At 45.6% G+C, this 27,802-nt stretch overlaps 1 protein-coding gene across 1 annotated transcript in view; it reads right to left on the reverse strand.

The window, feature by feature from the left end:
* NT5E (5'-nucleotidase ecto) overlaps window positions 1-27,802 on the reverse strand; it is a 73,091-nt gene that overhangs the window by 15,605 nt on the left and 29,684 nt on the right. Inside the window, exons 2-3 of the mRNA XM_019967401.2 lie at window positions 20,401-20,623; window positions 14,936-15,124 (exon numbers count right to left, since the gene is read on the reverse strand). Of these exons, the coding sequence (XP_019822960.2) occupies window positions 14,936-15,124; window positions 20,401-20,623 (412 nt within the window). The remainder of the gene's footprint in view (window positions 1-14,935; window positions 15,125-20,400; window positions 20,624-27,802) is intronic.

Here is a 27,802-nt window from a genome sequence, read left to right on the forward strand (position 1 = left end):
TTTCCCTTCTCCAGGGAATCTTCCCAACCCAGGGATTGAACCCAGGTCTCCCACATTGCAGGCAGATCCTTTACCAGCTGAGCCACACAGGAAGCCCAAGAATACCACCTATCCCTTCTCCAGTGGATCTTCTCGATCCAAGAATTGAACTGGGGTCTCCTGCATTGCAGGTGGATTCTTTACCAACTCAACTGAGCTATCAGGGAAGCCCCAAGAACTTCCAATATTCCTACAAAAGGACTGGATTAAAGTACTTGGTAATTTGCATATTTCACATCAATGCCTCTAAGGGACTTGAGTCTCTCTTTTAAATGACTGGGAAGTGCTTGCTTTTTCATCTGTTTACTCCTCAACATCTCAGAAGAATCACACTTTGGTCACCATTATCTTGTCCCTGGGCCACTGCACAGCCTCCTAACTGATGTCTATATATCTATCTCTTCTTTTCCTCTTTCTGATCCAGTTTCCCCACAACAGCCTGAATGATCTTTCTAAACACAAATATGATCGTGCACTCCGTGGTTTAAAATATTTCCTATCCCCTTAGTTGTTGTTGTTCAGTGGCTAAGTCACGTCCGACTCTTTGCCATCCCATGGACTGCAGCACACCAGGCTTCCCTGTCCTTCACTATCTCCTGGAGTTTGCTCAGATTCATGTCCATTGAGTGGATGATGCCATCTATCACTGGCCTTAGGGAGAACAGCAAAACTGATCAGGACCCTGCAAAGCCTTCCCAGGTAAAAAAAAAAAAAGTCCCTCCATGTTCCCTATTGCTTGTTTGTAGAAAAAGGCTTTAGTCTCCTAGACTTTCCCTGGGTTCCAAAGACTGAAGCAGTTACCAATTAGGGAAGTTAGAGACTGAAGAAACAAAGGGAAAATAGTCAAGCAAGAAAACCAACGATAGCTTAAAAATAATAATTTAGTGGCAGGGGAAGAAAAACGGAATCCTAGTTTCTCCACAAGGGATATACGTAACAATCTGACATATAGCTTTGAGTTGTTCCCCTACCCTCATCCAGGTGGAGAGTGGTGACTCTATGCTGACCACAAGCATGCAGATCCCAGACCAATTAGAACCAGAAGATTGATGATTAAGATTCCTGAAATATCACACTGTTACCTCACTACCACCAATCAGAAGAAGGTCCACCAGTTGTAACTCTTACCCGCAAAACTGCCTTTAAAAATTGTCCCCTGAAAGCCATTGGAGAGTTTGGGTCTTTTGAGCACAAGTTACCCATCCTCCTCGCTTGGCACTTGGCAAATAAATGCTGTACTTTCTCTCACTGCAACCTGATGTTAGTAGATAGGCTTTTCTGCACAGTGGGGCGAGCAGACCAAAATGCTACCCAAATTGTAGCAACACTGTAATTTTTGTCATGAACATCATAACCTATCAGACGTACATGATATGGCCCTGCTTTGAGGCAGGAGGTAGATGCCCACCACCCCCATCACCCCCAGGGCAGATACTCCAGGATGAAAATAGCAGGACAATCAAAAGAAGAGGCTAAGCCCTGCCCAAATAGAAGAAAAAAGATCACATTATTTCTCATTCTTGAAATCAGAAGACCTCCCTGACTACATATGTATAGGAAGACTCCTTGGAGGTCAAAAGGGGAGTGATGCTAAGTGATACTAACTACCCATAGGCTTCTTTGGCAGCATCCATCTTGGCTAAGAGATGCATGTACACATACGGGAGGATCCTGAGATACACCAAATATGCAGGCAAATCAACGGAAACCCAGAAGAAATGCCCCATATAAGAAATTCAAGCTACCACGAGGGAGTGACTCTCTCTGGGTCTATCCATGTATCTATCCACACGTACAGTACTCTTTTTTCCTTTTCATAAGTGCTTTCTTTGTTTCACTACTTTCCCTCTTTGTGGGAATTTTCTGCAAAGCTGAAGGGCCAGGTTCTTGTCACTGACCACTAGTCTAGTGGCTAGGATTTGGTGCTCTCATAGCTGCAACCTGACTGGATCTCTGGCCAGGAACCAAAACTCCACTGAAAGCTCCTGCAGGCTGAGGCCGCTATAGATCAGCTTCATGCGGACCTTCTGCTCTGCACTTCAGCAATCTTAGTCTCTTCATTTCTCACACCACACCCACCTGCACAGTCACAAACATAGAGTAAGACTCAGAACCAGAGGCCCACGGGTGAATTATTTCCATTTTTTTGCTTGAGTTTATTCATCTGTAAAATGGGGAACGTAACAATACCTGACTTGGAGGGTTCCTGGGAGGATTTAAGAAGTTAATGAAGCATATGAAGCCTAATTCAGGTAAATGTTCAATAAAGGTTAGTGATAATTTGTTACCAAGTTACTTCCTGGACATTTTTCTTATCTTAGTCTAAATGTCAGTTCCTCAGAATACTCTCTGACAATTCCCCAGACGTGGTCAGGGCCTCCTACACCTGCCCTCCCAGCATTGTGGATTTCTTTCTTCACAGCATGCTTTGTAAGTATATATGATTGATTTTGTTGCATACTTAAAAAAAAAAATCTGATCAGCATCAGTATCCCTTTTAAGATAGTGAGTTCCATAAGGGCCCAGGGGCTGGCCCAGCACATAGCAGGTGGTTGATAAATGTTGAATGATTATGCTTGAGTAGTTTAGCCAGCTCTTTTTCAGATCAGACAAGATGTGTATGCCCTTCCTGTGGAGGAATCCATATGTCAAGGGGAGTCAAGCCCCAGTTCCCAACTTCCCTCTATCTAATTTCTTCAACAAGCTGGGTGGGGCTTGTAAAGCAGAATGAGCTGCCTATTGAGAGAACGGGTTTGGGTATAGCTCCCTTTCAATCTGGTGACCTTGTGAGAGACTCTTAGTTCCTGGAACCTAAATGTATTTCCTGTATTTGTAAAATAAGAGATTTGCTCAGTGGTTGAAACCAAGAGGGTTTAATTTTTTTTAAGCTATGAGTATCTTCTGCATGCTGGAGATCTCCTGGCATTGCAAGCCATGAAGTAGGTGGGCCAAGAAGCACTCTGTGAGCGGGCACTCAGGCCAGCCGCTGTCAAGAAGCATTCTGCAACCACAGAGGTGAGTCACCAGCTCCTCGGCCACCTCTGTACCCAATCCTGACACACTGGCTGTCACATCTCCTCCGGGGACTCAAGGGGCCGCCAACAGTCTCCATATCTGGACCATGTCCCTCTGTGTTGTACGTGCTTCGATTTACTGCCCACATTCTTGCTCTTAGATATTCAGTGAGGTCTAAAGAGATGATGCATCTCTGAGTGGTACCCGAGTGTGGACAAACCCCCGGGAATCCAACCCAGGCTGTGTACCTCTACCCAGTTGCAACTGGCTAGGGCAATTACAGGAGCTTGGCAGGGTGGGAACGGGCTCATACACTCACTCACTTACTCAATAAACATCTCCAAGCTCCAACAAGTCCTGGCATGCTGGACTCCACTGCCCTGTGGGGCCAGGCCTGAGGGCTTTGCTTCACCTTGTGAGGCAAAGGCCACCCAGTGTGACAGAGCAGGGGACGGAGTGACACTCCTATGGCCCGCCACCCTCTTCTCTTCACAGCAGATTAAGTCATGGCCGAGTTTCCTTCCAGATACCAGCATTCTTTTTTTAAAAAAATTTTATTGGAGTATAGTTGCTTCCCTGATAGCTCAGTTGGTAAAGGATCCGCCTGGAATGCAGGAGACCCCAGTTTGATCCCTGGGTTGGGAAGATCCCCTGGAGAAGGGAAAGGCTACCCACTCCAGTATTCTGGTCTGGAGAACTCCATGGACTGTACAGTTCACGGGGTTGCAAAGAGTCGGAGACCACTGAGTGACTTTCACTTTCATAGTTGCTTTGCAATGTTGTGTTAATTTCTGCTGTACAGCAAAGGGAATCAGCCATATGTATACATACACCCCCTCTTTTTTTGGATTTCCTTTTCATTTAAGTCACCACAGAGCACTGAGTAGCGTTCTCTGTGACAAGTAGGTTCTCATTTGTTATCTATTTTATACATAACAGTGTGTGTATGTCAATCCCAATCTCCCAGTTTATCCCAACCCCTTTTCCCTCCTTGGGGTCCATGTGTTTGTTCTTAATGTCTATGTTTCTATTTCTGCTTTGCAAATAGGTTTCAGATATCAGAATTCTTTTTTTTTTTTTTTTTACAATATAGAACAGTGTTTTATATAAAAATTAAAAACAAAATCCTAACAACACAGCTGTCCTCTGGTTCTATCACTGTGGCCTGTTAAAACACAGAGTTCAGACCCAGCAATCCCACCACTGGGCATATGCCCTGAGAAAACCACAATTCTAAACGACACATGTGCCCCAATGTTCATTGCCACACTATATACAGTAGCCAGGACATGGAAGCAACCAAGATGTCCATCGACAGATGAATGGATAGAGAAGTTGTGGTACATTCATACAATGGAATATTACTCAGCTATAAAAATGAACGAATTTGGGTCAGTTGTAGTGAGGTGGATGAACCTAGAGTTTCTTATACAGAGTAAAGTAAGTCAAAAAAACAAGCACCATATATTAACACATATATATGGAATCCAGAAGTTTCCACAGAAGTACACAGAAGAACTATACAAAAAGATCTTATGACCCAGATAACCATGATGGTGTGATCACTCACCTAGAGCCAGACATCCTGGAATGTGAAGTCAAGTGGGCCTTAGGAAGCATCACTATGAACAAAGCTAGTGGAGGTGAGGGAATTCCAGTTGAGCTATTTCAAATCCTAAAAGATGATGCTGTGAAAGTGCTGCACTCACTTATGATGGAAAATTTGGAAAACAGCTTTGGCCACAAGACTGGAAAAGGTCAGTTTTCATTCCAATCCCAAAGAAAGGCAATGCCAAAGACTGTTAGTACCACACAATTGCACTCATCTCACATGCTAGCAAAATAACGCTCAAAATTCTCCAAGCTCAAAATGCTCAATTCTCCAACGTTCAAAATTCTCCAATGTTGGCTTAAAACTCAACATTCAGAAAACTAAGATCATGGCATTCAGTCCCATCACTTCATGGCAAATAGATGAAGAAACAGTGGAAACAGTGACAGGCTTTATTTTTGGGGGCTCCAAAATCACTGCAGATGGTGACTGCATCCATGAAATTAAAAGACACTTGCTCCTTGGAAGAAAAGCTATGACCAACCAAGACAGAATATTAAAAAACAGAGACATTACTTTGCCAAAAAAGGTCCATCTAGTCAAAGCAATGGTTTTTCCAGGAGTCATGTATAGATGTGAGAGTTGGACCGTTATGAAAGCTGAACACCGAAGAACTGATGCTTTTGAACTGTGGTGTTGGAGAAGGCTCTTGAGAGTCACTTGGGCTGCAAGGAGATCCAATCAGTCCATCCTAAAGGAAATCAGTCCTGAATATTCATTTGTTGCTGAAGCTGAAACTCCAATACTCTGACCATCTGATGTGAAGAACTGACTCATTGGAAAAGACCCTGATGCTGGGAGGGATTGGGGGCAGGAGGAGAAGGGGACGACAGAGGATGAGATGGTTGGATGGCATCACTGACTCGATGGACATGAGTTTGAGGAGGGTCCAGGAGTTGGTGATGGACAGGGAAGCCTGGCGTGCTGCAGTCCATGGGGTCGCAAAGAGTCAGACACAACTGAGTGACTGAACTGGCAACTGGGATGGAATCTAGAAAAATGATACTGATGAACCTGCTGCTGCTGCTGCTAAGTCGCTTCAGTCGTGTCCAACTCTGTGCGACCCCATAGACGGTAGCCCATCAGGCTCCCCTATCCCTGGGATTTTCTAGGCAAGAATACTGGAGTGGGTTGCCATTTCCTTCTCCAACGCATGAAAGTGAAAAGTGAAAGTGAAGTCACTCAGTCGTGTCTGACTCTTCGTGACCCCATGGACTGCAGCCTACCAGGCTCCTCCGCCCATGGGATTTTCCAGGCAAGAGTACTGGAGTGGGGTGCCATAGCCTTCTCCAACTGATAAACTTAGTAGAGAACAAACTTGTAGACACAATGGAGGAAGGTAAGGGTGGGACGAATTGAGAAAGTAGCATTGACATATATACATATCATGTATAAAATAGTTAGTGGGAAGTTGCTAAATAACACACGGAGCCCAGCCTGGCCGTTCTGTGATGATGCAGAGGGGTGGGAAGCTCAAGAGGGAAGGGATATATAAAATTATGACTGATTTGTGTTGTTGTATGGCAGAAACCAATATATGATTGTAAAACAATTTTCCACCACTTAAAAATATGAAAAAAAAAGACAAAAAATGCGGAGTCCAAAGAAATGGGACAGACAAAGAGAGAATGATTTGCATTATAACAGGCCTCTCTCTCTCTCTCTCTTTTTTTTTTTTTTTTAGAGAAAACTGGCATTTAGTTGGAGAGGGTGTTCCAGAGTGGTTGTGTACCCTGGGAAATGCTAGGTGTTTCTATTCAGTGAGGCTCTGAGCAGTTGATTTCCACAAAGCATGAGCTACAGCCACACAGGTGAGCAGTGGAGCATGGGATGCACAATTCATATGAACTTACTCCACTACTGATACTATGTGTAAAATAGATAACTAATGAGAACCTACTATACAGCAGAGGAAACTCTAGTTAATGCCCTGTGTTGACCCGGATGGGAAGGAAATCCAAAAGGGAGGGGATAGATGTATTCGTGTGGCTGATTCACTTTGCTGTACAGCAGAAACTAATTCAACACTGTAAAGCAATTATACTCCAATACAAATTAGTTTAAAAAATGGGCTTATTTTAGAACCCAGAGGACTTCTAGTGAGGAAGCCAAAGTTCTGCTTTCATGGCATGACAGAGCATTTGGAAATGTCCTTACACATGAGCTGGCAAAACCGACAATCCTAAGAGTTTCTAGGCCTGAGAGAAATTTATAGACTGAGGACAAGAAATCTGAGAGAGGCATAGCCCAGATGCTTGGGACAAAGCATCATACTCCCAGTTTCTTATTGTTTCAAGGTAAGAAGATACATTTGGCCATTTGTGTATTTAGGTCAGGTTCTCAAATTGAGTCTATACAGCGCCTTAAAAAAAATTTAACAGCTATATTTATAAGAGCTCAAGTTGTAAAATAACCAGATCAGTTCCAAGATGGAGTCACTCATGCTAAGCTTTCCATGAGTAAACCAGAACCACCTGTCTTCTGCGAGACTCTCCCAGAACAGGCAGACCCAGACCCCCCAGTCTGTGCCCACAGGCCCCACACACAGGCTCCACAGAAGGGAAGCTGATGTCAGCAAGGCCCAGGGCCAAAATCACTGAGAATGGTGACTGCAGCCATGAAATCAGAGGACATTTGCTTCTTGGCAGGAAAGCTATGACAAATCTAGACAGTGTGTTGAAAAGCAGAGACATTACTTTGCCAACAAAGGTCTGTATAGTCAAGGCTGTGTTCTTCCCAGTGGTCACGTACAGTTGTGAGACCTGGACCTTAAAGAAGGCGGAGTGCCGAAGAATCGATGTCTTGGAGCTGTGGTGTTGGAGAAGACTCTTGATAGTCCCTTGGACAGCAAGGAGATCAAACCAGTCAGTCTTAAGGGAAGTCAACCCTGAATACTCATTGGAAGGACTGATGCTGAAGCTGAAACTTCAGTATTTTGGTCATCTGATGTGAACAGCTGACCCATTGGAAAAGTCCCTGATGCTGGGAAAAATTGAGGGCAGATGGAGAAGAGGGAATCAGAGGATGAGATGCCTGGATGGCATCACTGACACAATGGACATAAACTTGGGCACACTTTGGGGAGATGGTGAGGGACAGGAAGGCATGGTGTGCTGCAGTCCATGGGGTCGAAAGGGTCAGACATGACTAGGTGACCGAAAACAACAACAACAACCTCCTTGTTACTCCTCCTTTGGTCTTTAAGACTCTCTGGCCTCCTACAGTCCTTCCAAGTGACTTTTCTCTCTGCCAGATGGGATGCTGCTCCATCCATGAATTGCTGAATAAAAGCCTACTGATCAGTACATTGTAGAAAATTTTCTTTTAACAAACCTTAGGATTAATGGTTCCATTTACAAAGCTTGAAAGAAAGTGAAAGTGAGGTCACCCAGTTGTGTCCGACTCTTTGTGACCCCATGGACTGTAGTCTACCAGGCTTCTCCGTCCATGGGATTTTCCAGGCAAGAATACTGGAGTACGGTGCTATTTCCTTCTCCAGGAGATCTTCCTGGCCCAGGGATTGAACCCCAGTCTCCCGCATTGTAGGCAGACGCTTTACTGTCTGAGCCACCAGGGAAGTCTGTTGACTTGGGAAATGGGTGGCAGAATCCATTCTAGGGAAAAACCATTTTCCGTCTAGTGAATGCCCGTGAGAGGATGAGGGTCCAACAGGTTCCCCTAAAAGCTTAGAGAGGTTAAAAAAATTTTTTTTAGATCAATGTGAAATTAGCATGACAATATTTGGCAAATGGAGAAAAAAAAAAAAACATTATTTGCAGTCCCACTGCCACCCCTTGGCAATAACCAATATAATTTCTGTGACTTAAAAAAAATGTATGTATGGAGAGAATACACTTGTGGTTGCCAGTGGGGTGGGGGTGGGGAGGGATGGATTGAGAGTGTGGGATTAGCAGATGCAAACTCTCATACAGGATGGATGAACGACAAGGTGGTACTGTAGCCCACAGGGAGCTACAGTCACCGTCCTGTGATCAATCACAACAGAAGAGAATATGAAAAAGAATGTATATGTATGTATAACTGAATCACTTTGCTGTACAGCAGAAATTAATACAACATTGCAAATCCACTATCCTTCAATTAAAAAAATATACGTCTATGGATCGCTAAGAGAGGGAAATGGGTGGCAGAATCCATTCTAGGGAGAAACCATTTTCTGTCTAATGAACGCCTGTGAGAGAATGAGGGTCCAACAGGCTCCCCTAATGATGACTTGGGTCCCTGTCCCTCTCCTTCTTCCCATGGGGAGGTGAGGCAGACCTGCCTGCAAGGAGGGTCCCTGACAAAGACGGGGACTCGGCAGGGCAGGGGTGTATGCAAAGAGCTTATTTTTTTGCATAAAAATAGTGGGAGACATTTGAGTTTCAGGAAGTAGCCTTGGATAAAGGGTGTGGGGACAGGAGGAACAACAGGAGAATGTGGAATGGGAGGTCGATGAGAATGGGGAGGAGGGTGGGCTGGGGAACAAAGTCAGCCAGTGAGGCATGCCCTGAGGTGCTGGAGCCTTGGAAGGTGAGGCTGCACAGTGGTGGGTCCCCTGCAGGGCCTGGCAGACTTGAAAGGAAGCTGCCCTGTGTGGATGGAATTCGCAGGGATCAAGAAGAAAGGTCACTTTTCCATATTTGGGTCTGTGCTTCATACATAAGAAGAATGGTTTGAAAGAGGTAAGAACAGAGGAGACACAAGAAAGAATTAGGACCAAGGGGATCAGGAAAAATACAGGCTCCCCAAGGAATGGTCAGATTTTGGGGGAAGAGGGTAAGAAGAGCTCCAGTGTTCCCTAAGTTTTGTAGGATAAAGAGTCTTTCCATTTACTAAAGGGAGGAGTGACCTTATAAATTTGTTTGGAGTTACAAGTGTCAAGGGGCTTCCCAGGTGGTGCCAGTGGTAAAGAACCTGCCTGCCAATGCAGGAGACATAAGAGATGCTGGTTCAATCCTTGGGCCAGGAAGATCCCCTGGAGGAGGGCATGGCAACCCACTCCAGTATTATTGCCTGGAAGATCCCATGGACAGAGAAGCCTCAAGGAATACAGTCCATGGGGTCGCAAAAGAGCTGGACAGGACTGAAGCAACTTGGCACACGTACACAAATGTCAAATTACTACAGTCTGGGTAAGAAAATTCTGTATAGTTATAAAAAATTTCTTGTATCTTCCTCTTTTTCATTTAAAATGAAATTGCATACATTTTCCTGTGTTACAGAATATTAGAGAATTGACATTTTTTTCTTGGACCCACTATGTTCTGGGGTCCAGTTCTGTTACTATACAATCTTATTTAATCCCTACAACATTCTCTGAGGTAGTCAAATCATTGCAACCATTTTTAAAAATAAAAAACTGAAGCCTAGAGTGGTTAAGACATGTCCAAGTTTGGACAGGACTTTCCAGGAGGAGCCAGTGGTAAAGAACCTGCCTGCCAATGCAGGAGACTTAAGAGATGTGGGTTTGATCCCTGGGTTGGGAAGATCCCCTGGAGGAGGGCATGGCAACCCACTCCAGTATTCTTGCCTGAGAATACCATGGACAGAAGAGCCTAGCAGGCTATGGTTCATAGGGTCGCAAGGAGTCAAACACGCCTGCACACAAAGTTGGCCAGCCAGCAGTGACCAACCCCAGGAGGGAGACTGGATCCATCAGAGCGCAAAAGCCTTCTCCACAATCCCATGACGCTTGCCAGAGAAATCAGAGAATTGAAATCCGTCTCCAAGACCATCAAGGGGAAATATCAGAACAGCAGGAATGTAAAAGATTCTTCTCTCCTCCAGGGAGAGATTTGATGAGATTTGACTCTGTGATAGGAGTAGGCTTTCAATTTCACAATATGTAGTTGGCCATCAGCTTTCCTACAACTCAGCCTGCCAAATGACATGATCCTCTTCTATATTAATTTAATAGCTGTTCTTTTCACTTTTGGGGCTTGGCTCGTCCCGCTTCTCCTTGGAAAGCACTTCCATGAGATGCTACTAAAACCGATCAGTGTTATGTGGCTGCAGAAATCATTAGCCAGAAGGCTCTGGTTTCGCTCCGTGAAGGATGTTGGTGCTGAAATTGGAAGTTGACTGAGGGGTCCTGAGTAGTGACCCTCAGAAAGAGTGAGTCCCTGTGCCTGGTGGCCATCATCTCTGAAGCTACCAGCCACACCTCTGCCCTGTGGCTGGTTCTCCCAGTTCACTCAAACCCACACATCCTCAGTCCTATGGATGCCCAGAGGAAGTGGTTCTTTGCTGGAGAGTGTTTCCCTATCCTGTAGGTGTTCAGTTCAGTTCAGTCACTCAGTCGTGTCCGACACTCTGTGACCCCATGAATCGCAGCACACCAGGCCTCCCTGTCCATCACCAACTCCCGGAGTTCACTCAGACTCAACGTCCATCGAGTCAGTGATGCCATCCAACCATCTCATCCTCTGTCGTCCCCTTCTCCTCCTGCCCCCAATCCCTCCCAGCATCAGTCTTTTCCAATGAGTCAAGACTCCTTTTTTGTTCTAAAAGGCAAGATTATCTAAACTACAAGAGTGAAAATCAATGGTAAGATGAACAATGACTGCAAAGCACAACCAAATCTCTTGCCCTCTTTCACTTATTCTAATGAAGCAGGGATGGGTCCACCCCTGCACAGTGCATAGCTGGCTGCTGGCTGCAGTGGGAAGAACAAACACTAGCCTTCATGGTTCTGTTTATACTTAAAACTGTGAACTTCATTTATTTTAAGAATAAAATACTGTGTGCTTTAAAATCACTTATGTTCTCTTAAGTCAATGACAAGGCTTGGATTTCATATTTAAGAAATGTGTGATGAAATCCAGAAGCAACACAATTAGGTACTTAATGAAAAAAAAAAAAAACTCCAAATAAAGAAATCTTGCTTAAAAAATGTGTGTGTGTGTGTGTGTGGGGCAGGGTGGGGACTGTGCCACGTGGCATGTAGAATCTTAGTTCCCCAACCAGGGATTGAACCTGGGTCCCCTGCAGAGTCCTAACCACTGGATTGCAAGGGAATTCTGAAAAAATGTTACTTTTAAAGGAGCCACATCTGTTGGCATTCACTCAACAGTCCTGGCACCTGTCTTCCTTGAATCAACTAGAGACCTGGTGGTGAGGCTGCAATGGGTGTTCCCAGGCTAAGGAAGAGAAGTGGCACCTGCCGGGCTGGGAGGGGTGGAGGGTTCACCAGACTGAGGTTTCAGTGAGGCTGCAGGCAGCTTGCTGAAGAATAAGGTGAGAGCGCCTTACGGGGAGGAGGTAGTGGGGTTGTGGGGATGAGCAATTCAGGATGATGACTAAGTCTCAGGCTGCGACTCCAGAAGTGAAGTTGCTGAAAAAGCGGTGAGAGTCCAAGTTGATAGGATCAAGAAACTCTGAACAGAAGGGATTGTAGACCTAAAACTTTAACTCTGCAGAGGGAGAAACGCATGCCTACACTCACCACAGCCACAGCTAACCAGACAGACTTGCATGATCCAAACTAGTTAAAATAGTGGGAGGCAAACAGAGTGACAGCATCTTAGGAGCCTGTCTGCTTTCAAGGGTCACACACGGAGGAGTCCTCTGTCACACCTGCCACATCTTTCAGTCTGAACGCACTTTATTTCTTTTCTTCTCCCAAGGCAAATGCACAGACCAGCTCATAACTCTAGGGTTTAATTCCTTTAGAGAAGACGTCTGCATTCTAGCCCTCGTCCTTGTAGCCCTGACATTTTGCAAAGCTGGTCAGGAAAGTTCTCTCATCTTCATCCTGACATAAGAACGGTGAGGCAATACCAGGGTGGCCTGGCCTGCACGTGCGTGGCGGCTGTCGTCCAAAGCACCTGCAGTCGTGTTCAGTATTCGGAGGGAAGCTGTTCATGCACTGTTTGGGCCATTTTGGCCTGCCTCATTTAAAGCTGAGTTTTTAAAAATATGGACAAGACAAACCTCTTTAGTAAGTGGTTACAGCATTTAAAAGAATTAAACAGAACATAAAATATCAGGTACAATCTAGACGCTTTGTGAAACTGTTTTAGGTGAGTGTGTGTGTTGGGTCTTGTGTTGCTGAAATGGTTCTCAGGAGACAAGATCACAAATGATGCACTGCTGTTGTTGTTTAGTTGCTCAGTCGTGTCCGACTCCTTGTGACCCCATGGACTGTAGCCCGCCAGGCTCCTCTGGCCATGGGATTCTCCGGGCAAGAATCCTGGAGTGGGTTGTCATTTCCTTCTCCAGGAAATCATGCATTTATTTTAACCCTAATTTGATTAATCAAGCATATCTAACTTTATGCTAATTCTTTTGTCTTTATCTTGGCTTGCTGGATCTGAGTTCCTGGACCAGAATTGAACCTGGGCCCTTAGTAGTAAAAGTGCAGAGTTCTAACCACTGGGTCGCTAGGGAATTCCCAACTTTATGTTAATTCTCAAGGCAATGGAGTGAAGGGCTGTGTTTTGTTGTTGTTTTGTTTTCTGTTTGCTTTTTAAGGTTGGGAAAATATATTTAAAGAAGCAAACATATCTCATTTCCTATTGTGTCCTAGAATTCCCTTTAATTGTTAAGTTCATTCCTCACAATGATGAGTGTCCAAATTGAACATTTTCATGAGAATAATTTAATCTTGGTAAGCAATCATGAAATGTGAGATAAAATACTAACTCTACAGGTAGTTTTTTCTGGAGACTGTAATTATCTACTTCAAAGTTTGTGGATAAATAGTATAATTTTTATCCGCAAATCTTTCTTTCAACCAGTCATTCATCATTTATCATCTCCGTAGCAGAAGACACATTCTCTTTTGCAGGATCTCATTGGCTGGAACCAAAGTGACAGGAACAAAACAAGAAGCTGCAGAATTTAATGGGAGGCGGGGCACAGCCATTCAGCCTTTTCAGGCCCAGCCGGGCTCACTGACTGATGGCCGTGTACCAAGGCTGCGGATGGTGGCTGGGCCTTCAGAGGGTCTAAGGCAAGTCAGAGGGAGTGTGGCAATGCCTTCAACATCTGAGAGGCGGCATCGGATTCCTTTAATTCTTCTTGCCCATTTTGGCCATAGCTCATTGAAAACTCAGCATTCAAAATATAGCCTAGCTATAATATGAAGAAATTAATTAAGTGGGTGGTAATTGGCACTTAAAAAGTGAAAAAGTAGACTTTTTCCCTGGAGTTCCAGTGGTTAAGAACTCGCCTGCCAATGCAGGGGACAGGCGTTCAACCCCTGGTCCAGGAAGATCCCACATGCCGCAGAGCAACTAAATGCTCATGTCGAAACTAAGAACCCACACACTCTAGAGCCTGCGCTTCCCAAGAGAAGCCACCACAGTGAGAAGCCTGAGCACTGCAAGTAGATAGCAGCCCCTGCTCGCTGCCGCAGCTCAAGAACACCCTCTCGCAGCAGTGAAGACCCAGCACAGCCAATGAATTCAAAAAAGTGAAACAGAACAGAAAATATCAGGGTGCACCCCGAGTGCCTTGGGAAATATTTCATTCAGTGTGTGTGTGTGTGTGTGTGTGTGTGTGTGAGCACGCACTGGGTCCTCGTGAACAACACCCTTCTTACTATGGATCACAGTCAAATGCCTTTGAAGCCACTGCTCTACCAGATGCAGGGGTGGGATGCACCGAGTTCTTCCTGTGTGTCCTCAGGCGCTGATGCTGCCTCAGAGGGAAGCTAAGGAAAGACCAGGAGGGTGTCTTATTCCAGAGCTGGGACATGGCCGAAGTGAGAGCCTAGAGCTCCAGGCCCTGTTCTGAGGCACTTCACCACCGTCCACTCACATGCACATGAAGCCACAGCAATGCTTATAACTGACCCTCATCCTAGCAATGAGGGAGGCCAGGCCGACAGGCGTCCAGCCCTTGTTAGTAGTCTAGACCGTCCACACCAGAGTCTTAACCTCCACCCAGTGTTGCCCGATGACCTGCTCCAGTGGGGTTTCTTGGTGTTGGCATCCTCAGTCTAGCCAACTCCCCCATCTTGAATTACTTAAGTGGCTCTCAGATGCTTGATGGCAAAGTCACCTGCGCTAAGAAAGCTGGCATCTCTGTCAGCATCCGCACCGTCTTCATCACACTCATACTTTGTCTGCAACCTGCCTGCAGTCATTCCCACCCAATGTGGTAAATCAACTGTATTTCAATACAAAAATTTTTTAAAAGTCTCTTTGAGTAAGATTTACACATTATCACTCGGTGTGTATCACTTATATACATTATTACACATATTAATACATATTATACTTTATATCAACATATATTATCTAACCCTCCGGGGACCATTACCTGTGTAGAGAAACGTGTTGGAATGTCCTCCCACCACCACATCCACACCCTTCACTTTCTGAGCAATGAGTTTATCCACTTCAAAACCAGAGTGTCCCAGTGCAATAATTTTGTTCACATTTAGAGTTTTTAACTTATCTACTTCTGGTTGCAATGAAGTGATTTCATCTTCGAATACTAAATTCGTTCCTAAGGAAGAAAAGAAAATGGACATTTACTTAACAATTGCTTTTTTAAAAATCATATTGCTTATTATATAAGCATATCAAGTAAAAACACCTTACTATCTAAAGTTCTTAAATTTTTAAGACCAAAACTTATGTATAAGTTCAGTGTAATATCTCTACAAAGCCAATAAAAATTCACATCAATATTCTCAGTTACATTCCCTTAAGTTGCAATGGGGCTTCCCTGGTGACTCAGATGATAAAGAATCTGCCTGCAATGCAAGAGATCTGGGTTCAGTCCCTGAGTTGGGAAGATCCCTTGGAGAAGGAAATGGCAACCCACTCCAGTATTCTTGCCTGGAAAATTCCGGGGACAGAGGAGCCTGGCAGGCTACAGTCTATGGGGTCACGAAGAGTCAGACAGGACTGAGAGTCTAAGACACACACACACACAAGGTTGCCTGTTGGCTTAAGGCTGCGGATGATACTATCTTGCTCGAGTTCAATCTTAAACTGTAAGCAGGGTTCAGATTTGTGATCTATTTCTTTAATCTATTTGTATTTTTATTCAGACTTCCATTAGGTCAACACAAAGCATGCCTGAGCACATAAACATGTTGGACTGTATACATGCCAAGTCATTATGCTATATACCTTAGTGCTGGATGTCAATCATATCTCAATAAAACTTAAAAAAAAAAGATTAGCTACTGTATGGCTTTGTTTGCAGGTTCAGCACAATCAGTCTTCAAACTCGAAACTCTTGTCAGTGACTAGTCCTTGAATTGACGCCATTGACAACGCTGTCTCGTCCACTGGATAAGGTCAGTGTTAGAGCATCGCTGAGCGCTGATTAGATTGCGTTCTAATCTGCCGAGGACTGCTGGCCCTGGGAGCCTTGCATCCCTCCCAGGAGGCTCACCCCCTACACAGTGGGAGCTGAAGCTTGCCTGGCGAGTGTGAGTGTGACCGCACAGCTGGGCGCTGTGTGCTGCAGGCTCGCACTACCCGGTGTGGTAAGCCCACCAGGCTCTCCCTTTGTCCCTGTCCTGCAGTCAAATCGCTGCATGGCTGGAGGGCTTACAGCTCTGACTGGCACAGACAGGACTACAAATACAGATACGCTGCCCTGAAGTCACAGCCAGCCAGCTGTGACTCCGGACCTTCCAGAGGATCTGCAACCAACCCTAAAACAAAAATGCCAAAAGATGAATCAGTCTCCTAACAACTTTTCAAAACCCAGGAGTCTGTTATACAGTTTGAAAAGTATTCATCTATGGAGCTATGAGATGGTTAAACATATCACTTCTGATGCTGTGGTGTTTGGGGGTCTCGGTGTGTTCCAGGAGGGAACTCTGGAGTCCCTCGAATCAGTTAAGATGATTTGTGCCAAAGAGCATGGAAAATAAGCAGCAAGGCTGATGGTAAAGCTGGGGGTACCCCAGACCGAGAGCCTGAAAACAAGTGGTTCACAGATGTGGATGGGATCTGCAGTGCTGCCAGTAGCTCACAGGGCAACATTTAAAGATCAAGAGTTATAACAGCTTGGCCATCACTGTCTGCAATGAGGCCACTAAGAATCATCTGATTATTCTTGCCAGCCACCCCAAGAAGCTCAAGGCTCCCAGGTCACCCTCAGTGCTGTGTCAACACTGATCCTCTCACTGATCTCCCCTTAAAACAACGAAGTGCACCCTCCCCATTCCACACTTCTGCTTAATTTCTCTCTGTGGCATTCACCACCTTCTGGTGTACCAAACATTTTCCTCATCTATTTCTTTTCCCACTAAATGGGAAGATCCAGTGGGCAGGGCTTTTTGGGGTCAGTATCTCTGATGCCAAGAACACTGCCAGGAACAGAGGTAGGCCCCCAGAGGGAATGAATGAATGAGTAATTGAATGGATGTTTGCTGAGACTTATGCTTCATCCTCTGCTTCAGTGTGGTGGGCAGGAAAGAACAAAAAGTCGAGAGAAAGGCCTCTGAGGACAAAGGAATGTATTCTCCTAACACATCAGAAACCTCACATGATTGGTCATCCCACATACAGAAGGCATGGGATTTATTTCAGGATAATATGAAGGGAAAAGTGCAAGTGTTAGTCGCTCAGCCATGTCCGACTCTTTGCAACCCCATGGACTGTAGCCCATCAGGCTCTTCTGTCCATGGGATTCTCCAGGCAAGAATACTAGAGTGGGTTGCCAAGCCCTTCTCCAGGGATCTTCCCAACCCAGGGACTCAACCTGCATCTCCTGCATTGTAGGTGGATTCTTTACCATCTGAGCCACCAGGGAGTGAGAGAAATTTCATTATCTAAATAAAATAAATGAAATGTGCTAGAAATACAAATTATGCCTGTGGGCACCCAGGCCACCAGGACTGAAGGATTGAGGCTGGATATTTGGGGCCAGAGATCGACAGAAGGAGCCAGGCTGCTGAGCCTGTGGTCTTGGGAGAAGCAAGCGTCCCCCGAGACACTGCTGCACCCCTGCCCAGCTCCTGCACTGGTCCCTACATGATGCAGCCCCTCTCTCCTGGGAGATGCTGGAACGAGTGTGGTCCTTTCAGCTCTCACGTCTTTTGTAATCTGGTAAGGTGCCATCAGAGTCCCAGCAAGGCTGGTGCCCGCCCCGTCTCTCCACCATCCCCCTCTTCTATCTTTTTATTGGTGACTATTTTTAAGAACAATTTTTAAAGTCTTTATTGAATTTGTTACAATATTGCATCTGTTTTGTGCTATGTGCTTAATCGCCCAGTTGTGTCCAACTCTTTGCGACCCCATGGACTGTAGCCCACCAGGCTCCTATGTCCATGGGATTCTCCAGGCAAGAATACTGGACTGGGTTGCCATTTCCTTCTCAAGGGATCTTCCCAACGCAGGAATTGAACCCAGGTCTCCCACGTTGCAGGTGGTTCTTTACTGTCTGAACCACCAGGGGTGTCTGTTTTACATTTTGTTTTTTTGGCCATGAGGCACATGTGATGTTAGTTCCTCAACCAGGGATGAAACCCATACCTTCTGCATGGGAAAGTGAACCACTGGACCATTAGGGACATCTCCTTATTGCTGACTATGAAAGAAGGAACTAACGTTTTTCTCCAAATCATGCTGAACTCCTCAGCCCAACAATCCAGTCCTCACCCCACTTTCCAGCTTTCTCTTAGAATCCATGTTCCAGGAAACTAAACACCTACTACTTTGGGATTGTGGCCCCACACCTGCCTGCTCTTGTGTGTTCATTTCACAGCTTTCACTGGGAAGCCCCTCGTGCTGGCACCAGGCAGGTCCCTGCCCTTGGCAGCATGGGTCTCAGAAGATGACTCTGACCTTGCTTCTGGAATGCCCTTTGCCCCAGGATTCTTCACACACCTTAGAGGGGGCCAAGGAGGGTCTTCATCGTGTCTACCTGACCCCCGAGCTGGCCATCCTGCCCTTCACTCACCAGACCCTCTTCCCTCCCTCCCCAACTTTGTTTATGACATTAATTAGATTCTACCTTTAATGAACTCAAATCCCCCTGGAAGGAACAGACATCATGGAGACACATAACTATTCTGTTATTCAACATGTCCACATCTTTAGTCAGAGATCCTGAGCTGGCCCCTCTATTAGGTTCCAGATGTTCACTGAGAGCAGGCTAGCTCTGTCCTCGGGCTGCTCCCAAGGAAGCCCAGAGTGAGGACAAATGTGATCAGGGGAGGCATTTTCGGGGGGTGCTAGGGACTCACAGCAGGAGCGTCTCACCAGAGGGCGACCTGCGGCAACTGGGCCTCAGGACCCCAGCCCAACCCACGTCAGTGATTGGTTCACTCTGTAATCACCACCCTCGCCTCTGGGCAGGAAAGCCCCCGGGGGCCCAGACAGAAGGTGCCCTGAACCTGGGAAGGGCTGATCACCTTGCTGTAAGCAGCGGGACGGAAGGGCCAGAGCCATGCTGATGGTGGAGAGAAGTCCGAGACTGTACTCTGGGCACCTCCAGTGGGGCCACATCCTTTTTAGTCAGAAGACCACTCACATAGCTCTTCAAAAGCCAGTAATTCATGAGGTCCACGGGTGCCTGCTGTGGCATTTTCACAATGATTTCAGCCACAGCCATGGACCATGTGCAAAGGCTTGGGGGAGAGATGTCACCTGGCGCCTGGGGTGCCTGACGAACCCCAGGTCCCCAGCAGTGGAGAGCAGCCCAGCCCTGCTTCTGAGCTCACACCACTCAGGGTCAAGTGCACTGACTTTTGTGTTGTTTCCGATGGCCTGCAACTACTTTAACAGCAACAGGAAACACATGACATTTCTGTCATTTTCTAAAATTTCCTTTATCAGTTTGTTCTTGCCAAAAACCCTTGTTTCCTTTTTTTCTTCAAATATGGAAAGAAAATTGACTTGGATAATTTAGAAAAATCTTCCCAGGTGACACATTGGTAAAGAATTTGCCTGCCAATGCAGGAGGCGCAAAGAGATGTGGGTTTGATCCCTGGGTGGGGAAGATCCCCTGGAGAAGGAAATGACAACCCACTCCAGTATTCTTGCCTGGAGAATCCCACAGACAGAGGAGGCTGGTGGACTATATATAGTCCATGGGTCTGCAAAGAGTCTGACATGACTGAGTGACTCACTTGCAATTTAGGAAAAATGTTTTTTTGTTTTCACTGCCAAACCATTCCTGTAAAAGTGGCTCAAAAATGGTTTTCTGAATGGTCTTAGGGTTATACAGATATATGTGTGTGTATATATGGCTATAGCAGATATACATATTTATCTGTTGCATGATACACACACACACACACACACAAAAGACCATTCAAAAAAAAAATATATATATATATATATTTCCCAGAAAGCCAGATACAACAAAGCCATTAAAACAAGAGATAATGAAAAAGGGAGCTAACTATTCATAGAATAATCATACTAGAAAAAAGGAAATTGAGGTAAAACCCTGGCTCTGGGCTCCCTGGTTCCACAGAAAAAAGGGGTGAGTTACGTGACTCTCATTTCCCAATAAATGACTCCTTCTGACATCAGCACAGGATATAAATGGCCCTCTCATCCAAATTCTGAATATGCTGAATTAAGCAATGTTACTGTTGATGTCAACATTTCACTGAGCAGGAGAGCAAGGGTCTTTAAGAAGTTACTTAGGGCAACTGGAAACCACTAAATTGATATTTCAATGACATCCACAAGTGGCCAACACCACACACTGTTCCTACTTTGACCAACCATCCAGAAAAATAATGCCACACTCTGATTTAGTGCCACCTATTTTCAAGCAATGAGTGCTGTAAAAGAAGAAAATACCTGGATTTGAGAGGAAAGGGGTTTCCTTTGAAGTGTATCCAACAATCCCCACAACTTCATCACCAACAGTAAGAATTTTATATGGTGAATAAAGTCCTGAAATTTTAGACGCTAGAGGCCCCTTGGCTTTAATGTTTGCGCTCAGAATTGGAAAATTGACCTCTTTGAGTAGTGGATCAATCAGGCCTTCCACACCATTATCAAATTCATGATTTCCCAGTGCCTGGTGGAAAGGGAAAAGAGAAAAAGAATTAGGTACTCTGAAATTGCCAGTAAAAACATACTTCAGAGAATATTACCTTGGGGAATTCCCTACTGGTTCACTGGTTAGGACTCCATGCTTTCACTGTGGATGACATGGGTTCAATTCCTGGTCAGGGAACTAAGATCCCACAAAGCATATGGCACAGCCGAAAAAACAACAACAACAAAAAAGACCTTAGCACAGAGTTCTGAAAACTGGAGAAGCTCTAGGAAGCTGACTGTATGACTGATGTCCTCCTCAGGCTCAGAGATTTTACTCTGGAGCCCTGGGGTCAGGCCCAGGGGCAGTCAGATCACCAGGCAGATTTCCAAACCCCAGGCCCTGTATCACCTGCTGAGGTGACGTCAATGTGTGTGGAAGGCACTCGCAGACAGGTCAGTGTCCTCCACCTCCAGGTCTGGGGCAGGTTGAGAGTCTGCATTTACCAGGCTCTGTCCAGCCCCTTCTCTCATAAGCACATATCTCAATTCACCAAACCAATCATTCCATTCCCATATGCTGGGGACAACTGTTAAAATCAACAGGACTTTAGCAAAAGGGGCTGGAGTCGTGTGATGAACAGACACTTGAGGCATCCCCTCCCTGACAGCTCCCATCCCCTGGGTCATGACACCCTTACGTTCCCATAGCTGTTTCTTCCCTAGTACTCCGTGGTCCTCTGTTCTTCTGGGAAGGGGAGGATTCCCAAAGGCAAGCAGGAGATTGCACTTTGATAGCAGAGCATTGGTTTCTGCTTCCTGTCAGTTCTGGGTCACCCTGGGTTTCACTCTCAGCAGCTTCACATCCAAGGATGAGTAGGATGAAACCACCATAGGCCTTTGGGGCTCTGGATGGGCTCCGAGCCAGGGCTCTGGGAGGAGCTGGCATGCTTTAACACAAGACACCCTACTCCCAACTTATTCCCTAGCTCCTTTTCCTCATTGCTTGGGGAGTAGCTGCTGAGCCAGAGCTATCACCCTGACGTCTGGTATTTTTCCCCAGGGTGATGCTAACAAAAGAGGACCGGCTGGCCACCTCCCCCAAAGCCTTCCACTCCTTCTCTATCCGTCTCCTGGAAAAAACTTACCCACTGCAGCCACCCACCATGGGCTCTGGCTGCCAAGGCTGATTTGCTATCTTAGTACTTAACTCAGTGAGTTCAAACTTTCTATACAGCACACTTGATTTTGCTTCACTTTGAGGGTCATCTGGGAACAGGCTTAGAAGTGCTGACTGGTGACCCCTCCATCTACATGAACACCCCCATCCCCGTGTTCTCTGACTGTCCCCATCCTCCTCCTTCCTACCCATTCCACCGTGTAGCAGCTTGTTCTGCACATCCATGGGGTCCTCCCCACAAGGAGTGCCCCTGAGTCACTGGGACCTTCACCTCCAGCCTTCACCCCGCTCAGTGCTGGAGCTCCTCATCTGCCTGGCAGGTGACCCTCGCCAGGACCCACACTCAAAGGGCCGTGTGCATCACGTCCTCATCTGCACGTGTTTCCACGAAGAAAGCAGCACAGTGTCTTCATGTTTCCATGTACCTGTCTTCCTGATTAAACTCAGAATTTCTGAACTTGCCTTTTATCCCATCTCTGAATATCTGCTCATTTTGACTTCTTCCTCTTACCTAAGTGCTTCCCTCTTAAAGGCTGACCTACTTAAAGGTTCTCCCAGTCTTGGGTAATTGTCTTTTTCTCTTGTATTCTTAGAACATCATGGTTTCTTCCTATGGTGAAATAAGTCTGCCTTATGAGGTTACAATAACTCATAATAATCTGGCTTAACTGTACAGGTTTTTTTTAATGAATGTTTCCATAGCTCTTCATGAAAGATTGTCAATGCGTCAGCTGCCTTGCACTTTACCATTATACTGCTAGAACTCAGCAACAGCTGAACTTACAGTTTTCCTTTATTTGTCTTGCTTGGTGTCTCCTCCTTGGACTTGAGTGTAAAGCCCTGAAAGTGGTGACCTTGGCTGCCTTTCCACCTCTCTGCCTGGCAGGGAGAGAGTGTGCTTGGAGGTGTGCAAGAGTTGCCTGAACGCTGTCGCTGCCAACCACACTTTCAACACCCAACTGAACATCTACAACCCCAACTTGACTCTGCATCTCTATGTCTGGCTGCCATGTGGACATTGCCCCGAGTCTCACAGGCACCCCAAGCTTATTGCGCTCAAGCTCCTGCCTCTAGGATCCCCATCTTGGTCCAAGGTACTGCCCTTTCCCTAGTCAGTTGCAGCCAGAAACCCTGGAGCACCCGAATCCCTCCCACTCGCTCACTCCCTCTCCTTACCTCCCACCAGCATCTCTCGCTTTATTTAAAAGCTCCAGTTCAGCCTACCCCATTGCTCCCACCTGCATGTGGTCCTGGCACCCTCACTTCCAACCCTGCCCCCCAGCCGGGCCTTCAGATGCCACCACTGCCATCTCTAAACCTGCACCTTGCTGCCAGAATCATCTTTCTAAAATGCAAATCTGAACTTGTTGGTCCTGACCTTAAAGGTCCTGAGAGGCTCCATCTGAACTTCCTCTGTGATAAAGTTCAATGTCCTGAGCCCTTTGAGTTCTGGTCTTGCCTTCTCTTGCAGCTTCCTTCAGACACCCACCTCCAGACAGGCCTGGAGGCTCCATCATTCATGAGCAGTGACCTGAACACATTTCTAAACTGAGGCTTCCTCCGGAAGAGGAATGAATGAATAAAACAAAAGCTGTAATGACAGCGAGTCAGTATTTACTAAGTACATGCCACACACCAGCATCAGGTAAGGTGATTTTGTGTAGCAAACCTGGTTTTGTGCTGTGACGTTGGTATTATTACTATGCTTGTGTTACAGAGGGGAAAAACTGAGATCTAGAGACATTAAATGAATGGTTCAAGGTCACAAAATTAGTAAGGAGTGGAGCTGGGACCAGAGCCACTTCTGTTTGACTTCAACTTTCTTAACCTCTATGCTTGGCTATAATGGGCTTTGCATAAGAGAGTAAGGACTCAAAATAAATTCCTGACTACTCACAGTTTTCTGTGTTTTCACTTATCTTTATCCCTCTGTATATGATACATGGACTTCCCTGGTGGCGTAGTGGTAAGGAATCTACCTGCAATGCAGGAGACACAGGAGACATGGGTTCCAACCCTGGGTTGGGAAGATCCCCTGGATGAGGGGCATGGCAACCCACTCCAGTATTCTTGTTTGGAGAAACCCATGGACAGAGAAGCCTGACAGGCTACAGTGCATGGGGTTGCAAAGAGTCTGATCCAACTGAAGCAACTGAGCATGCATGCATGTGCATATGATACATAATTGCTGATTGATTGATATATACATAGAAGGGGCTCCCTTGGTGGTCCAGTGGTTAAGAATCTGCCTTGCGACACAAGGGACACTGGTTCAATCCCTGGTCCTGGAAGATCCCCATGCCATGCAGCAACAAAGCCTATGAGTCACAACTACTGAGCCAGTGCTCTAGAGCTGGTGCTCAACAGGAGAAGCCCGCAGTGAGAAGCCCTCACACAAAGATGAGTAGCCCCTGCTCACTGCAACCAGGGAAAGCCCACGCACAGCAATGAAGACCCACCACAGCCAAAAATAATAATAAAAAGATATATACATAGATAGGAAGATAGAACATTCCTTTCCCATGCCAGGCCTTTACTGCCTTATTCAACTAATTACTCTAGCTCCTGAAGGCCAATGGACCTTCTGGAAGAAAGACCCCAAACACTCAAGGTCCTCCCTGAGTTAGCAGTCCTTCCTGTGCTTGATGGTCCCCTCATGGCAGCCCTGGCAGACCCTGCACCTGCCCACTGAGTCCCTTACCATGCAGCACAGTTTTGGGAAGAGAGCAAGGATGCAGCATCAAATGAATAAATAAATGAACAGAAAAATCCTCCATCAATTTCTTTCTCCTACACACAGCTAATTCGTCCTACAAATACCAAAGCAGAACAATCCCTTTGTAAATGCGTATCTCTAGAAACTCGGCGCTTCCACCTTCTGACCTTGACTTTGCCTGCTCCCTCCTGTTCTCCTGCACCTATCAGAGCTCCACCATTTGCCCACTCTGCAGGGGAAGGATCGTGCAGTTCACCTGAGGACACCTGCTCCCACACCCTGCCGGCACACAGGAAACTTGTGAAATACACTGCTTCTTCATTCGTTCCTATTGCTTTTATTAATAACGTGAAAATACTTCAGGAAGAGTCTGCCTAGGAGTAGAACTTAGAGCAATAAAGATACAATGTAACAGAGCCTAGAGTCTTTCCTTGTTCCTTTATATCTCACAGAAACTTTGTAGGGCAACCATGTTGTTGCTGTTGAATCTCTAAGTCGTGTTTGACTCTTTTGCGACCCCATGGACTGTAGCCCTTCAGGCTCCTCTATCCATGGCATTTCCCAGGCAAGAATACTGGAATGGGCTGCCATTTCCCTCTCCAGGGGATCTTCCAATCCAGAGATTCAACACATGTCTCCTGTGTTGGCGGGCAGATTCTTTACCACTGAGCCATTAGGGAAGCCCCAGTACAAGAATTTAGAAATTCACATTGCAGTATTATTACGTCTTCTCGGGTCCTCTCTGAAGACCCTGTCCACCTTCTCATATGTATGCTTGTTGATTTTTTGCTGCTTTGCCCAACTAACGTGTACCAACTTATGTTGTACCGTACCCTGATATGAGCTAACCTCTTCTGTGCCACTTATCACTCTAATCCTCACATAAGCAAGTGATTTTCCTGGCCCTAAAGGACATTCTCACATTTTTTCTCACTTTTCTGCTTTCCAAACATTTCATTTCCAATACTAGAAACGAAACTCATTTTCATTCATTTGTTAATTTGAGAGCCCTATTCAGCCACTAGTTCTAGCACTGTCATCACCTTGAATACTTTTAATACAAACACTAAATTTCACCAAATGCACTTTTCTGTAATTTAAGAGAGTCGAACCTCACAAAATGACCTTTTTCAGTATCTCCAACACTGGGATCATAGGAACACAATGAGAGCGTCTGGTCTAACCCCAGCTTATTATCCTCATCACTTCCTTGGTGTAGGAGAACCCCGGGGTTCTCACTGTTAAAAGCAAAACAAAACTTGATGATCATATAAGAAAGAGACTTTTCATGTTCTCTACCTGGCTCAGCCCAGTATTTTCAATCATCCAAATACCTGGAATATTGCCAGCCTTTTATTCTTCTTCTTCTTATTTATAAAATTAAAAAAATTTTTGGCTGTGCTGTGAGACTTGTGGGATCTTAGTTCCCTAACTAGTGGCTGAACCCAGGCCCTGGTGGTGAAAGTGCAGAGTCCTAATCCTGAACCGCCAGGGATTTCCCTTGCTTGCCTTTTAAAGCTAAAAGCAAACTGAAATGTAAGGACAAGGGAGATATGCTTCTTCTCTGACTCAAAATCCTGTTGTTGTTAAATAAATTCTGCAGAACACAGTCAGATGTTTTTAACCCCAACTGCAGGCATTTGTGAATATTTACATTTGCATGCCAGGTGGTACTAGTGGTAAAGAACCTCCCTGCCAAAGCAGGAGACATAAGAAATGCAGGTTCAATCCCTGGGTCAGGAAGACTCCCTGGAGGAGGGCATGGGAACCCACTCCAGTATTGCTTGTCCACGGAGAATCCCATGGACAGAGGAGCCTGGCAGGATACAGTCCATAGGGTAGCACAGAGTCAGACATGACTGAAGCGACTTAGCATGTATATTTGCTGTGTATAGTTTGTGAAAGGCTTTGCAGAAACTCTGCAAAGACAGGGCCCAAAAGGCTTTTCAGGTCGTATGAATCAGCAATGGAAGAATGAATTCATCTGGTTGAATCAGCAAAAGAAGAATGAATTCATCTGGAGTTTCTTGTTTTGATTAAAAACATTCTGAAGTGAGGAGTGAGGGAAAGCTTGTGTTACCATCATTGGTTTATAACTCTCATTAATTCTGAATGCAGGACAAAGTCTAACTTCCTTTTGGGGATAAGCAATTCCTGACATATACCCATTTTAAGGGGCTTATACGGTGACCACATGCCTATTTATTCATTTATTATCATTAAACTGAATGCTAATGAGAATTTAACAGTCAATTCAGTTCAGTTCAGTCGCTCAGTCGTGTCCTATTCTTTGCGACCCATGGACCGCAGCAAGCCAGGCCTCCGTGTCCATCACCAACTCCCGGAGTTTACCCAAACTCATGTCCATTGAGTCAGTGATGCCATCCAACCATCTCATCCTCTGTCGTCCCCTTCTCCTCCTGCCCTCAATCTTTCCCAGCATCAGGGTCTTTTCAAATGAGTCAGCTCTTCACATCAGGTGGCCAAAGTATTGGAGTTTCAGCTTCAACATCAGTCCTTCCAATGAACACTCAGGACTGATCTCCTTAAGGATGGACTGGTTGGATCTCCTTGCAGTCCAAGGGACTCTCAAGAGTCTTCTCCAACACTACAGTTCAAAAGCATCAATTCTTCGGCGCTCAGCTTTCTTTATAGTCCAACTCTCATATCCATACATGACTACTGGAAAAACCATACCCTTGACTAGATAGACCTTTGTTGGCAAAGTAACGTCTCTGCTTTTCAATATGCTGTTTAGTTTGTACATAACTTTCCTTCCAAGGAGTAAGTGTCTTTTAATTTCATGGCTGCAGTCACCATCTGCAGTGATTTTGGAGCCCAGGAAAATAAAGTCAGCCACTGTTTCCACTGTCTCCTCATCTATTTGCCATGAAGTGATGGGACCGGAGCTTTAAGCCAACTTTTTCACTCTCCTCTTTCTCATCAAGAGGCTCTTTAGTTCTTCACTTTCTGCCCTGAGGGTGGTGTCATCTGCATATCTGAGGTTATTGATATTTCTCCCGGCAATCTTGATTCCAGCTTGTGCTTCTTCCAGCCCAGCATTTCTTATGATGTACTCTGCATAGAAGTTAAATAAGCAGGGTGACAATATACAGCCTTGACGTACTCCTTTTCCTGTTTGGAACCAATCTGTTGTTCCATGTTCAGTTCTAACTGTTGCTTCCTGACCTGCATACAGATTTCTCAAGAGGCAGGTCAGGTGGTCTGGTATTCCCATCTCTTTCAGAATTTTCCACAGTTTATTGTGATCCACACAGTCAAAGGCTTGGGCAGAGTCAATAAAGCAGAAATAGATGTTTTTC

Source organism: Bos indicus, chromosome 9 (genome assembly GCF_029378745.1).
Source record: "Bos indicus isolate NIAB-ARS_2022 breed Sahiwal x Tharparkar chromosome 9, NIAB-ARS_B.indTharparkar_mat_pri_1.0, whole genome shotgun sequence".
NCBI classification, from domain to species: Eukaryota; Metazoa; Chordata; class Mammalia; order Artiodactyla; family Bovidae; genus Bos; species Bos indicus.